Consider the following 14,195-nt stretch of genomic DNA (forward strand, 5'->3'; position numbering starts at 1 on the left):
TTTGGGTGGAGCTGCGGAAATCATGCGGCTGGGACCGGTGCTGAGAAGGTCCCCAGGCGCCAGATGCGCAGGGAAGGCTGTGTCGTCTTCAGAAAAGCTGCGGACTCAAGCCTGTGACCATGGCTCGGAAACGGGTAGGGTGCCAGGCTCTGCCCGCGTCGGGTAGGACCTCGCCGTGTGCCTGGCTGCTGCTTTGCCTTCCACCTCGCTGCGCTGTCCCCAAACCGACTTGCTGCTTGGGGGGGTTTGTCACGGAGTGCCCCTTCTGCTCGTCCCTGCTAATGGGGAGAGGGCGAGGGGCTGCTCCGTGCCCGCTCTCCATCCCTGCCTGGCTCAGCCCCTGGCGCTCTGGGACATGTGGGGCTGGGGGGACGCTTGCTCCATCGCTGCTCTTGCCGTGGCTGTTGGGGAGCTCGGCAGCGGGTTGAGCCCCAGCACCGTTCCCTGCCGGCCGGGAGGGCAGCTCACCCATCCTGCTGTGCAGCACCGCAGCAGGTCAGGGCGCTTCGGTGGTCCCTCTGTGTTTCGTTGTGGTCTGCGCGACCCTCCTCCCTGGCAGCGATTAACTGTGCTGCCCTAATGCCTGGAGCACCCAAATTGCAAGGTCTGGGGGAATGTCGCTGTGTGGGACCCAGCATGTTTCTCCTGCGTGCTCTCCACAGGTATTGCTCGTCTGCATCTCCTGCAACCGCTGCATGTCAGCTGCCTGCTCCCAGGTCCCTTTGGGGAGAAGTGGCCTCGCACAGGCACTCCCTTGCCAGTATCGGCAGCGCTGTCTGTCGCGTGTAAATAGATCTGAAAGGGAGCAGATGGATTTTCTGGGGCTTGATGGAATAGCATCCTTCAGGCCGGTTATGGATGGGAGCCCTGGGCACGTCGCTGCCCGACGCAGCGTGTGGAGACGAGCCCTGCAGCAGATTAGTTGGTTCAGGACAAGCCACCTTGTCTGCAGTCTATAAATTTCTTGCTGGTTGTTTTTTTCGTTTGCAGATACTGGCTCTGTTGACCTTGAATGGAGCTTGCAGGGGAGTAAATAAATGCTAGCTAATTGCGCATTAGGCTCGTTTGTCACTTACAACCTTGGTTGCAGTGTGTCTGGCCGGCGTGACCCAGATCAGAGCAGGAGCTCTGTAAGGAAGCCCAGTGCTGCTTTGGGGGTTTCCCGGCACACCCTGGGGGGGTCACGGGTCTGTGGTCTTCAGGGCCACCTCATGGCTGGGGATGGCTGCTGAGCAGCATTGCCAGTGATACCACCCCTCCTCCTCTTCCTCCTCGGGATGAAGGCCTGTGCAGGGAGGGGGTGGCCCAGCAGAGCCAGCGCTCTGTGGCTGCTGGCAGGGATTCTGGAGGCGGTTTCCCTTTATCCCCCTCCTGTGCCTGTCCTGGATTTGCCCTGTTTCCATCACAGCCCGCCCTGGCGTGATTCACCCGCCTGCCCGGCCACGGCCAGGATCGGGTCCTCCCGGCTGTCCCCACCGTGCCGACACGGCGAGCTCTTTTCAGAGCCTCTGCCAGTCACCGATCCCCACGAAGGAGCCGGGCAGGAGCAGGACAATGGTCCCCATTCAGCGCTGCCTGGAGCTGGATCCCAGCAGGGACGGGCCCAGCACCAGCTTCCCTTATCTCTGCTGGCTCCTAGCACAGACTGGGGATGAATGTGCAGATTGGGTTGTTTCCTTCATAAATCCACCCAGGGTGGGGGGTAGCTGGTACACCGGTAGGGTGGGGAGCACCCAGCAAAGGCAGCCCAGCCAGTGAATGCATGCGTGGGTGCTTGGTGCCTCCCTGTGCTTCCCGGATTTCCACCCTGCCATGGGTATCGGGAGAGAAAGTCAGGTCAAGGAAATGAGGGTGTGCAAGACTGTTGGCTTGGTGGGACAGATTATGTTGACCCTCTAAGGAACAAAACCAGGCAGCAGGGTTTTTGATGCTCGGGGGGCAGTGAAGCAGCCTCCGGGAAAGCTCCTGTCTGAGCAGAGCGGGTGATCCCGGGTGGTTTGTGCAGTGGCCCTGGGCAGAGCTGTCAGGTCGGTTGCAGGGCATGGGGTGGAAAGAGGCATCACCATCATCACCCAGGGCTGCAGGCAACAGATGCTTCATCCTGGGGGTCCCCCAAAGCCACGCTCTGCCCTTCTCCCCCATCACCGATAGCTGGAAGCGACAGCAAAACTCGCGCCCTGCAGCAAGTCTGAAGCTGCGGGAGAGTGTTGGGGAATTGATGGTCCTTGGGTCCAGCTCCTGCCACAACCAGGAGGTGCCTGGCTTTCCACTCAGTTGTTTTCCTCCTTTCCAGGTCGTGCAGCGCATCAAAGCCGTGGAGACGGAGACCCGCTTGCTCGTGGTGGACAAGGAGACGGACGAGTACCTGTGCAGCCTCCGCCTGACGTGCACGGAGGAGATGGTGCACAGTGGGATCCTGCTGAACTCCGGTGTCTCGCCCACCAAGTCGGTGGGCAGCGACAACGGGGAGGTCTGGAAGCCGCAGCTGGATCTGAGCGGGGGCAGCCTCCAGCGGCATTCGCACAGTTTCTCCTCGCACGGCAGCAGGAAGGTGAGTACAGAGCCGGGGAGTGGGTGCAGCCGCGCTGGGAGCACCTCCCTCTGCAAGCCTGGCTTGATTCCCATCAGAGAAAAACCTTCTGCACGTGGCTGTTGGCTTTGGGGACCCCGCTGTGTCCCACTGCCCCTCGGCCTCATTTGCTCTTGCTCGAAGCAGCATCGGCTGCTGGGGGCTGCACTGCTGCTCTCCCCTCCTCTGCCCCTCGAGGGTCTCCTGAGCCCCAGGAGCTGCTGGGGGGCTGGCACAGAGGGGGCTGGGGGGGGGAGAGTCATCAGGCCTGGGGACGAGTGACCCCCACAGTGCTCGGCTGAGGTTGGCATCCCAGCCTGGCTCTCGCTCACCCATGGGGACAGGCTGCACAGACCAGGGACGCGGCAAAGCTGGAGCTCGTGAATGAGCTTCTCTCCCCTCCATTATTTGCAGGAGGGAGGGAACATCTGGGGCAAATGTGTTCTCAGCTTTTTTGCTTAAATAGGAAGGAAATTAGCTCTTTTTCAAGTGGCCTGGGTCTGGACTCTGATTCTGCAGTAAGTGCCTTTTATTGGTAAACTCCTTTCCAAAAAGGAAAGAATTTGGGGTGGAAAACGTCCAATTTCCATGGCTGCCTTGCTGCTGGGGCCGGGCTGGCGGAGACGGCGCAGCCTTGCTCTTGGCAGATAGCAGGGTTTGGTCCCGGCGCTGCCCTTGCTCAGGGTGTGAATGTGGCAGGAGCGGTGTGGGCGTCGCGTGGCCGAGCCGGTGACTCTGTCACCTCTCAGCAGCCGTCTGTCCCCTTCCCTTCCACGTCCCCGCTCTGCAGCCCCCCCCCGCCCCGTGCTTGCTGGTCTGTGCTGCTGGGCAGGGAGCAGTGGTGCTCAGCCACCTCCTCGAGTGCAGAGGTGCTGTGGGTGCACTCTTCCTCCTCCTCTTCCTCCTCCCCAGGGAGCTTGCAAGGGCTCCTGGTCAGCTTCTGCATCCTCGGAGGTGGGGTGGTGGCTGGATGCTGGCCCAGAAGTGGCCGTGGGGCTGCTGGGAGGACATGGGTGGGAAAATCAAGAAAGCTTTGTGTCCTCGGGAGCCCCCGTGGGGAAACAGCTGAAGAAATTCCCCTGCACAGGTGAGGGGGGGTGGTGGTACGAGGCAGGAGGCATGTGCATCTCCAGTGGTAAGGAGGAGTTCTCGCCTCCGATCCTTCCCTCCGGAGTGCTTTGGCATCTTGCAGAGGAGGATCCCCCCCCTTCCCTGGGGCTGGCAGGGGTGGGATAGGACACAGTATTTTTTTTTAACTTATTGCATGATTTGAAGCTGTTTGAAGGTCTGTGTGATGGTGATGGATGCATTTCCCATGGGGGTAGGTGCAGTGGGGAGTTGGTCACTCCTGGGATGGCTGGTGGGAGAGGAGCCGTTCTGGGGTGGGGGGGCATGGCTGGGGGCGGCTCTCCAAGCTGGGGATTTCCTATCCTGTCTCTGTTTCGTTTGCTGGGTGCAATCCAACAGCGTGTGCTGACGGGAAGTCAGGCGAGGGGAACAGGACGGTCCTTTCCGGCCTTTGGGTTTCGGCTCCTCCAAGGAGAGGGTGGGACGGGGAGAGTCTGGCAGGGCTGGGGTGCAAGGGGGGAGAAGCACCCACGCACCCCCTCAGAGGGGCTGGGGGCTTGGCCGGTGGCTTCACCTGGGGCAGCGTGGCTGGGGCATTTGGTGCTCGCTGTGCCGGAGCCGGCGTTTGGCAGAACCTGAGCTGGACAAAGGGAATTGACTCTGGGGGGGATGCCCATCGTGTGGGGTTGGGGACAGAGGCTGCTGAGCTGGGTAGTGCTGAGCGTGTCGGGTGTCTGCAGAGCCTTGGGTCAGCGGCTGGTTTGCTCCTGCTGAGCTTTGCAGCGCCCAGCTCTTCAGGCTTTCCTGGCCAAGGTCACTTCTCCGTGCTGGGACCATGAGTGACCGTGGTACGAGGTCAGGGGTGGCCGGAGCAGCAGGACCTGCGTCCTGTTCCCGTGCCTTGCTGTCCTGCTTGCTTCAAGGTGGTAAGAGCCGCTCTTGGTCTGGGTGATGGTGTGCCTAAGTCCAAAATGGCTGGAAGCCAGGGGAGCCATGGTGAACCCCGGTTCCTGCAGTGCTCAGCCCGTCAGTGCCGTGTCCCTGCCTGGGGCAGCTCTAGCCTGAGCCGAATCCTGCAGATCGCTGGCGCTGGGCCCACGTGCTGTGAGCAGCTCCCGAATGCGGGGGCTGTTTGGGAGATTTCTGTCCCTGCAGCAGGGCTGTGGCAGCTGGGGTCCGGTCAGACACTCGTCCCCAGCCAGGTTTGGAGGGGACCAGGCTCTGAGCTGGGTGGCACCGGGAGAAGCTGGGCTTGGGCTGGCAGTGCTTGGGTCTTTTGTGTAGCTTCCCTGGAGGCGTTCAGTGAAGGAGGAGAAAAGGCAGCTCCCTTCCCCCTGCAGACCCTTGGCCCCAGCCTGCCCCTGTAGGAACTGGTGCTGATGCTCCGGGCTGCTCCCAGGGAAGCAGCATTTTTTTGAGCGGCATTTGTTTATGTAAAGGCTGCAGTTTTCCTTGATTCGAGGCTGGGTTTTTCAGTGCAGCCCGAAGCGACGAGCAACTGAAACAAAGAGGAGGGAAATCTGGTGGCCATAGCAGTGGGCAGCAGGGAGGCGATGCGGCAGAAGAGGTGGGCACAGCCCTGCCAGCCATCCCCGTGCTGCCCCAGTCTTATTTTCCAAGAGGAGTGACCCCTCTGGGCGAGCTGCCGCGGGTGGGGAGGTCAACGCGCACCCCCGGCAGAGACCCGGCATCCAGGACCTTGTGCTCCAGGAACCACGGTCATGCCATGAATAATTCAGCACGTATTTAAAATCAGGCTGCCTGGCCCCGAGAGCAGGTCAGCAGGGCTGGCTGCCAGCCGCTGCTGCCGACCCCGGCACCCTGGGGACGCGTAGCCGTGGTGGCACGGGGAGCAGGGTCGCCCTTTCGCCATCCCACGGCACTGCACCCGTGTCCGTGTGGGCTGGGGAGATTTGCCTGCTCGCTGCCTGCCCCACGCCGTGTCCCCTGGAAGGGGAAGCAGCAGGGCATGTGCCCTCATGCCACGTATTCCCCCTGTCCCAAATGTGTTCTCGTGGTCACCGGGCTGTTTTCGGCTTTTCCCTGGGACTCTGGCTCTGCCTCGCCCGGCACCCGGCGTCAAGTCCTCTGGGAGGTTCGGAGGTAGCAGGCAGGGCTGTGCTGGAGGGCGAGGGGGTCTCAGCGTGGCAGGGGCTGCTTTGGGTGCCGGGTGCCTGGTGGCGAGCTGCTTTTATTGCAAAGGTGCCTTTGGGACAGCGGGGTGAGCGCACGGTGGCTGTTAATTAAATGCCTGGGCTAACGGCGTGTAAAAAGGCAGGCGTGCTGTGGGGCTGGGCCGGTGCTGAGCGGTGCTGCCGGCCGGCCCGGGGGTGTTCGTGGTGTGCAGGCAGCGTGGCCCGGGGCTGGCAGCACCTTTGCAGGCAGGAGCTGTGGCTCGGCTCTCCCCGCTCCAGTTGCGCGGTGGGAGGGATGTGCCGTTACTGGGACTCCCCCCGTTAAGGCCACGCAGGCTCAGTGAGCCACGTTAGGGGTGTCCTTGGGACTTGCTGCCTCACTGCTTTCTCCAGGTGTGTTTGTAGGAGAAACAAGAACAACGGTGAAGCCACCGAGATGCGTTTGGGGTGATGCAGTTGCCCTCCATCGCTGCTCCGGTCGCACTAAAGCACGACTGCAGGGGGTGGGTGTGCAAAGGGACCTTTACAACTGGCATTTATCTTTCGGGAAGCAAATGCACATCTTGTGGCTGCTGGATTCAAGCGGCGTGTTGGGTCTGGGAATTTTAATGTAGGGGAATTAGCAGCCGGTTGTTAATTGTCTCCTGCTTGGCGAGTGACAGCGTCACCTTCGTGTTGCTGCTGGCAAAACCTGCAAACAGCAGGAGAGTGGGTGTCCCTCCGCCGACACGGGGGATTGTGGCTGGCTCTTTGTCACGACAGTGAGCAGCGTTGAGCCTCCTGCGTGCCGCCGGCTTGTGCTTGAGAGGAGCTGACGTGCCTGAGGACAGATGTGTGGTTTTCTGGAGGAGAATGGACGAGCGCCTGGGTGCCTTTTGAGACCCACAGGTGTGGGGCCAGTGCTGAGATGGAGGCAGTAAATATTTACACTACTGTTTGGTTCAGGAATAAGAACTTTTTCTGTTGCAAATAAAACTCTGCATTGCAACATCTTCAGCCGCCAGCTTTCTGCCGGAGCGCTGGAGGGGCAGTAACTCAGGACAGATGTTTTCAGAGAACTTTGCCAACTCAGTTGAGGCCCAAAATTTAGGGCTTGTAGAATAACCACAAAGATGTAATAAAACCTAACATGAGCAGAAATGTCTGCAGTAATTATGCGATTAAAAAAAAAAGAAAAAACCCAACACCAAATAAATGCATGGTTTATATTAAAGCAATTCCCTGCAGCATCCTGTGCTCCCTGGGTCCTGGTGGCAGGCTCAGACCTGCGGGGAGGGGGTGATTGGGGTGGATGGCAAAGCTCGTCCCTGGTACAGCCTGGGTGAGGTTCCCGCTGTGCAGGCAGAGGCTTGGGGAAGCCCTCCGGCACGGAGCCCGAGGAGCTGTGGCCATGTCCCTGCAGCATTCCCTGCCCTTCCCACAGCAGCTATTTTTGTGGATGCTGCCAGCCCGGCAGCTCTCGCTGTGGGTCTGAAAGGGCAAAGCCAAAAGGAAGCCACGTACATGCCCTGTCGGGGCAGGGATCCATCACAGTGTGCGCTCTGTGTTTCTCTGCTTAAAAAACACGTTGCAAAGCTGCTGCTTCACCCACAGCGTGGAGCTGCACCAGGGTTGTTGGGAGCTCAGGTTGCTGCTCTGCTGTGCCCGGCTGAGAGCATGGGATGGGAGCACGGCTTCCCGCGTCCCTCCTGGGGAAGGGAAGATGCCTGCAGGGAGCTGGGAAGTGGGATGGCAGGGCCAGAGACCCCCCCTGCCTCCCTGCAAAGGGCAGCGTTGAGCGGGTGCTGGGCTGTACAGGGATGGCGAGGGCTCTGGTTACTGCAGAGCTTGTTTTTGGGATTAGCGCTTCAATCCTGTCCCAGAGGCAGCAGTTTGGCCGGCATGCGGGGAAGCCGGCAGGTTTGTGCCGGCGCTGACCCCGCTGCATTATTGATAGCACCGGGCTTGCTGGCATCGTGTGTCACGGGGCCGGGCAGAGTCGGTGCTGGGACCGCAGGTGGGCTCTGGAGCAGCTCCAGCCCACAGCATCTTGGGGACGGAGCATCTTAGGGGACACGGCAGCTGGAGGTGTCCTCTCTGGGGACAGCGGCAGGATGCTTTTCCCTGGGCTGGTGGCCTGTGCCGATCCAGGCCATAGGAGGCTGTGTCGCACCGCGAGCTTTGCTCGGAGGAGCCTGGAATATTTTGCTTTCCTGGGAGGCTGGCCCTTTCCTGTGCAGGCAGCGATAGGCTAAATGGATAAAAATACCTGATTTTTCAGACCGTTGGTCACTCTGACAGCCCAGCGACTTGGCGCTTGGTTGGACCTGGTTTTGCAGAGACCCCTTTGCGTGAGCGTTGAGGTGTTTCAGGAGCTGGTTGCACCTCTGCCTCCCATGGTGTGCGGGTGACTGGGAGCAGTGGGATCTGTGCTGCTTGAGGGGCTGGGGGGGGATCTGCATCCCGTAGCGTTGCGGGTTCCCGCGCTGGGACCGGGGCAGCCCCAGCCTCGTTCCACATGCAGTCCCGTCTGCTCGCTCCTTGTGCGTCGGCAATCTGTTAACTTTTGATTTTTTGTTCATTGGTTTTGGTATCAGTTTGGGGCTGGCATCGAAGTGCCGCCGTCTGCAGTGGGGTTTGCTGGAGCCTCAGCTCAGGTGGTGATGAGCCCACGGAGGAGCAGCGTGGGGTGGGTATTGCCGCAGCGCTCGGAGGAGGTGCCGGCAGGGATCTGAGCCTCCTCCTGCTGGATGCAATCCAGATACGAGATGGGACGCTTACCCACGGTGTTGTAAGGTGAAGAAAACAGAGTTTGGTCGCTGTGCTGGAGCACGGCGGGGTCAGCCCTGGCTTCCGACCCCCCCAGGTCTCGCATACTTGCATCCTCCCAGTGCTGTGGGAAGGGGGTTTGGATGCGAAACGCTTCCTTTCACGTGGACTGTGGCTGTGTCCCATCACCCAAAACACCTGGGGGCTGCGGGGACAGATGAGGGGGCTGAGCCGGCATCCCCTGGCCGCAGCTCGCCTGCCCGGGCTCGGTGTGGGCAGCGGGTCCTGCGGCAAACCTCGGCTGGGGGTTTATTTTTGTGCCGGGGCAGCGCAGGAAGCCCCTCCCGGGGAGGAGAGCATCCACCCCGCAGCAGAAACTTCCTCCACTGCGATATTTTTAGTGAAACACAAAGCAAAGTGGAAGGGAGCGGGAGGCAGGAGGCAGATTAGCATCGGGAGGAGCTGCGCCCTGCCAAGAGCCTTTGTTCCTGGGGCCATGCGCTCCCAAGGGACACCCGGTCCTGCGAGGGGACAGTGGGGTCACCCCTGGGACACCCCACCTCCCTGGGAGGGGGGCAGGAGCGTGGGTGGGTGTTTGCATCCCAACCCATTGCCTGGTTGCAGAGGAGTGATGCTGCTGATGTGGAGAGATGCTGCATGTGGTCCAGCCGGTGATGTTCCTTTCTGCATCCTCGAGTAATCAAAGGCTTTCCCTCAAAATGATTTGAAAACTGATATTAAATGGGAGCCATTCAAAATGCAACTTGCTCCGGCACAGCCAGTCCCAGCCCCCTCTGCTCACAGGGATGCGCTTGAGCAGCTTGCTTTAATAACAGCCCCACTTAAAAGTGGGCTGCTTGCCAGCTGGTTAATGGTTCTGTTCAATAGTAAGAATATTAAATGGTTTCAAATAAATTAAAAATCTTTTGGCAGAATCAGGGCCTTCTGCATGTGCCCTGGCAGCTGCACAGAGCCTCTGCTGTGACTTTGCTCCATCCCTCAGAGTTTCTCCAGGCTAGTCGGGCTCATGGTCTTGTCGCGGTGGAAAAAAACCTTAAAACAATATTGGGTTTGGTTTGGGGTTTTTTTTGGTTAGTTTTTTTTGATTCTCTATTTATTCCCAAAATCCAAATGAGTTGTGGAGGAGGGGACAGACTGCACGTTTCCAGCTATTTATCCAGCACTGTCCCTGGTGCCACTGTGCAGCGTGGCTGAATAAAACATCTCCAGGAGTTTGACCCCGGACCCGGCAGTGCTGCAGGCGATGCTGCGGGTCTGGGTGAATCCCACCTCCTCCTGCCCAGCCCCTCTGGGCACAGGGCTGCTCCCACCCAGGGGAGAAGGTGCCGGCGTTACAGCATCGCTCGTGGGAAGAGGAAACACATGGGGCAAAGGTGCCGTGCGGATTCTGATTTACGGCGTGCATTCCTGGGTCGGAAGGGGCCAGGGCGTCCAGCTGCTGGCTGGGCACACCTGACTTCCAAACGAGGTTTTAAAGAGCTCCTTTTAATCCATAAGGTGACATCCCTTTACTGATGGCAGCTGTAACGGCACGCGAGTATGATGCGATGGCTGTGGCATCGCTTCTGCGCGCTTCGTTCCTGCCCTTCAGTTGGGGAGACTGAGGCTGCGAGGTGGAGTGAGTTACCCAGCACTATGGGAGAACTTGGTGTATAAATGAGGGCCTGAATTGAGCTGGTTTTGGCTCCCAGTCCTTGGCTCTATCTCTAGGTATGGAGATTTTACAGGTAGTGGTCTTGGGAGACTCCAGGTTGGGATATGAGAGAGAGAAAAAGTTAAACTCATAATCAGCAAAGGGTTTCTCCAGAATCACAGGTCTCTATAAATAGGGAACTAAACACCAAGTTGTCGACATAATTATTTCTGGCAAGATCCGTATCACAATTTAACTTCGTTAGAGCTTTTGCCTGGACTCCTGAGTGTTTTAGTTCCACTGCTGTGTACGTTTAAACCGTAACCAGACTTCAAGCTGGATTTTGTTGGCTAAATGTCTCTCTTTTCCCACTAAAGCCTTGCGAGAGTTTGTTACCAGGTAAAATAAGCCGCTGGTAGATGTCTGTTAGTGGTGAGTCTGTGCAAGCCAAATTCAAAAGTAGTTTTATGAGCAAGGGGAAGGTAAGAAAGGTGATTCCCTATAGGTACCAGTGCCGCAGTAGTGTGCGGGGCTGCTTTATGGGCATCTCAGGCTCTGACTGCCTGGCAGCGGGTCTCTCCCTCGGTGGGGTCTCCAGCCCCAACACTGAGCCATCCCATGCGCTGCCCCATGGCCGGGGATGCTCGAGAGAGGAGCGGGCCAGGGAGGAGCAGTGAGTTGGTGTCGGGATGCGGTCCCGGACCCCTCCATCACTGTCTGCTGCAAACCCAGTTAAATGAGGCTCACCGCCTGCACGGACCCGGCGGGAGCCCCGCCGCTCAACCCGTGGTGTTATGTGATTAAACCCTCTTACAGATTTACAGGGACTAATCCCCTTAAAGAAACGAGCAGCACAAAAGGTGGTGGGAGGGCTAATCCCTCCGCTCCTGCCTTGGCGGGCTGCGGCAGCTTTTCCCGCAGCCCTCGTGGCCGGGGCTGTACCACCCGGCTGGACCGGCATCCCCGGTGATGTGATGTTCTGTCCAGGGAATGGTCTCCAGTGGCTCTTCCCGAGCCCTGACTGCTCCTGCCTTGCCACGTCCGCAGCCACCGTGGCCGGCACGGGGCTGGCTCCGCTCGTGCTGGGCTAGCAGTCCCTTATGAGTGGCCAAAGGCCATCCCAGGTAAATCTGTTAATTCTGGCCCTGGGGTTGTTCATGGTTAGCAGGATTTAATTAAGACAAGCCCTAATTAGTTCTAAGCGGGGTGAATAGTCTGCTTTGCCTGGAAGAGTTCCCTGCTCTTGTCTGGCAGCTGTTAACGAGCGCAGCGCTCCTACCGACATCGGGGGGGTTGAGTCTGCCCTGGGGATGGGGTACGTGGGAGACCCCGCATCGTGCTGGAGAGGTGGTTGGGACAGCTTGAATATGGGGATTAAAAAATTCTTCATGCCGCTCCTTGAAGCGGCTGCTGGTTCTTGCTGGGCACCCGGATCCATCTTTCGGTTTTGCAAGCGCCGTGCCGGGGTGTCTTCTTTCCCTGCGGCTTTCTGGTCCTCTTCAGCCCTTCCCAGGAGCACAGCTCGCAGCGTGCTCAGAGCCCCCGGAGTGTGCCTGACACCGTGCACCCACCTTCACCCAAGGTTTATCAGCAGAAGCAGCCGGAGCCTGGTGCCGAACCCGAGGGTTATCGCGGGAGGTCCTCCCGCACCGCGTCGGAAACGCACTTTGTCCTGGACCACCCGCCGCTGCGCAGGCAGAGCCGCCTCCGAACCTCCTTATCTGCCCCAGCACGGAGGTGCCGTTCCTGCTGGAGATAAACACCAGCCCCTCGTCCCAGGAGCAGCGGCCGGGAGGGTACTCGGCTCCCCGCAGCATTTGGCAAGCGAGGGGCATCTTCTGCAGTCTTCTCGTTTTTCAGAGGCTGGGGTTTAAAACGTGATTTTTGGAGCTGAGCATCGCAGTGGTACAGGCTGAGCGAGACCTGATGCTCCCCGATTGATCCCGTGTTTTCCAGCAGCATTGTGGGATGGAGCTGGCGCCAGCATTTTGCATTGGTGGCTGTGGAAGGAGGGTTGAGTTGTTTGGAGGAGGTTGAAAGCCCCAGGCAGAGCCATGGACTTCGGGTGCTGTGTCCAGACTGGCTCCATGGGCAGATTTTGTGCAAAATCTTTGAGTTGTGGGTTTTTGGGAGGAGCGCGTAGCTCGCTTGTCACGCCGAGGGCTGGGAGCAAGGCCCCCTCGCTCCTGCTTTTTGGAAAATTGCACCCCTGGATATTTTATTGCCGGATTTTTAAATACAAAAGGCCTTACATTTGGTTAACCCCAAGCGCGGGTGCCACAGCACTGGCTTTACTTTCATTATAAGGAATGCAGAGGATGTTTGGAGCCCTCCCCCTGCCCCGTTTCCTCCAGCAAGCCGTGCCGCCCGGCCAAGACAAATATTGGTAGTAAACTATTGAACTTCCCTGGTCCCAGTGCTCCCCGGCACTCACAGAGCAGCGCCTGTTCTCCCCCCTTCCCCAGGCAGGGGCCGGGCTGGGGAGGCAGAGATGCGTCCCCATGCTGGGGACGGCGAAACGCTGCTGTGCACCGATGGGAGCTGGAAGGTGCGCAGCGAGCGCGCGGTGAGCGTGCAGCGTGCTCTGCGGGGCTGAAGCGCCTGTGGGGCTGCACCCAGCTCCTCCTGCCCATTGCACCCCTCGCCCCAGCCTGGGCACAGGGTGGGTTTGGTGGCAGAGCAGGGGGAGAAGATCGGCCCCAAAGGGCCGGTACGATGGCTTGCGCGGTCTGTCTCCCACCTCACACGTGCTGTATTGGGCTCTGCAAGTCTAAATACAGCACCCGTGACCTCTTCCTCCAGGGCCAGGGGAGGCTGCGGGGATTCGGGGGTAGGACCAGGAGCAGCGTCCTTGCTGGCCCGTGGTGCAGAACACGGGCTTCCCCATCCCGTTTTAGACGTCTCGGCCAACAGGCGCCTTTCTGCGGGGCTGCGGGTTATTTATTGACCTGCAGGGGACTGCACCCCATCCCCAGAAATCGGGCTTTCGGGGCAGCTCTCAGTGGGTTTGAGCGGGTTGGTGCTGGCCCCCGTGGTCCGTGGATCGCAGCGGGCAAGAAGCAGCTGTGGGACGTGGGGTTCGCTACGCGGTCCTGCGATGGCGTTCCCCAGGTCCCGCAGCCCTGGCACGGGCGCTGCAGTGTGACCGTGCAGCCCGCAGGGTGAGAGCCAGGAGTTAAGAGGCTGAGCAACCTCAACCCTTAAGAAAAATATCTTTCCTTCCCTGGGCATGCGGCTGGGAGAGCCCTGCCTGTCCTGGGGTGTACGGTGTTCTCTGGGGAGGGAGCGGTGCTCCCCGTGGTGCCCGGTGCATCGCGTGAGAGCCCCCACCGTCTGGAGGGGGATTTCCCTCGGCGCTGGTCGTGCCAAGCCGGTCGCTGTGGGAGCGCAAAGCTGGTACAACTGGATTCCTGTTAGTGACCCAGGGTTATTAAAGGCAACGAATGGGGCCAGCGTTAACGAATGATTTGGTGATTGCTCAAGGCTTGGCTGCGGTGAGAAGCTGAGGAGTCTAAAGGGCAGGCTAATACGGCATGGTCAGCGGTTTTATGGTGCACGGCTCTGGCCAGAGCCTCTGGCTGCAAGCGAGCGCGAGCTCGTGTGCAGGGTGTGCTTTGGGTCCTGCCCTGCGCGCAAGGCTCCCTTTGGGATCCATCGCCTGTCCTCGGAGCAGCGCTGAGGACATAGAGATGTGCCGCCGTGGGTGGCAGTTGTACCTCCGATTTTAGGGGTGCTGCGGAGCGGGGCACGTCTCTCCCCCGGGGCTCGGCCCCTGCGGAGGGAGAGAGCACCGTGCGATCAGGGAAGCTCATTCCCAGCATCTCCCGCTGCCTTCCTATTGCCCGCAGCAATCCCTCCCCTGCTGGGGGGGGGTTCATGGGAAGCGTGGGAAGGACTTTTCCCCCTGTTCCAGCAGCTCGAGCTGTGGTTTGAGCCCTGCGCAGAGCAACCGATGCTCCTTGCCTCCTTTCCCTCCTACCCACTGGAAAACAAATCCGTCTAGATCTGATGAGATCCCTTT

At 59.7% G+C, this 14,195-nt stretch overlaps 1 protein-coding gene across 1 annotated transcript in view; it reads left to right on the forward strand.

Moving 5' to 3' along the window:
- Window positions 1–14,195, forward strand: part of NHERF2 (NHERF family PDZ scaffold protein 2) — a 38,456-nt gene that overhangs the window by 2,642 nt on the left and 21,619 nt on the right. The window contains exon 2 of the mRNA XM_049790963.1: window positions 2,294–2,551. Coding sequence (XP_049646920.1) covers window positions 2,294–2,551 — 258 coding nt within the window. The remainder of the gene's footprint in view (window positions 1–2,293; window positions 2,552–14,195) is intronic.

This window comes from Accipiter gentilis, chromosome 33 (assembly GCF_929443795.1).
Source record: "Accipiter gentilis chromosome 33, bAccGen1.1, whole genome shotgun sequence".
In the NCBI taxonomy this organism is placed as follows: domain Eukaryota; kingdom Metazoa; phylum Chordata; class Aves; order Accipitriformes; family Accipitridae; genus Astur; species Astur gentilis.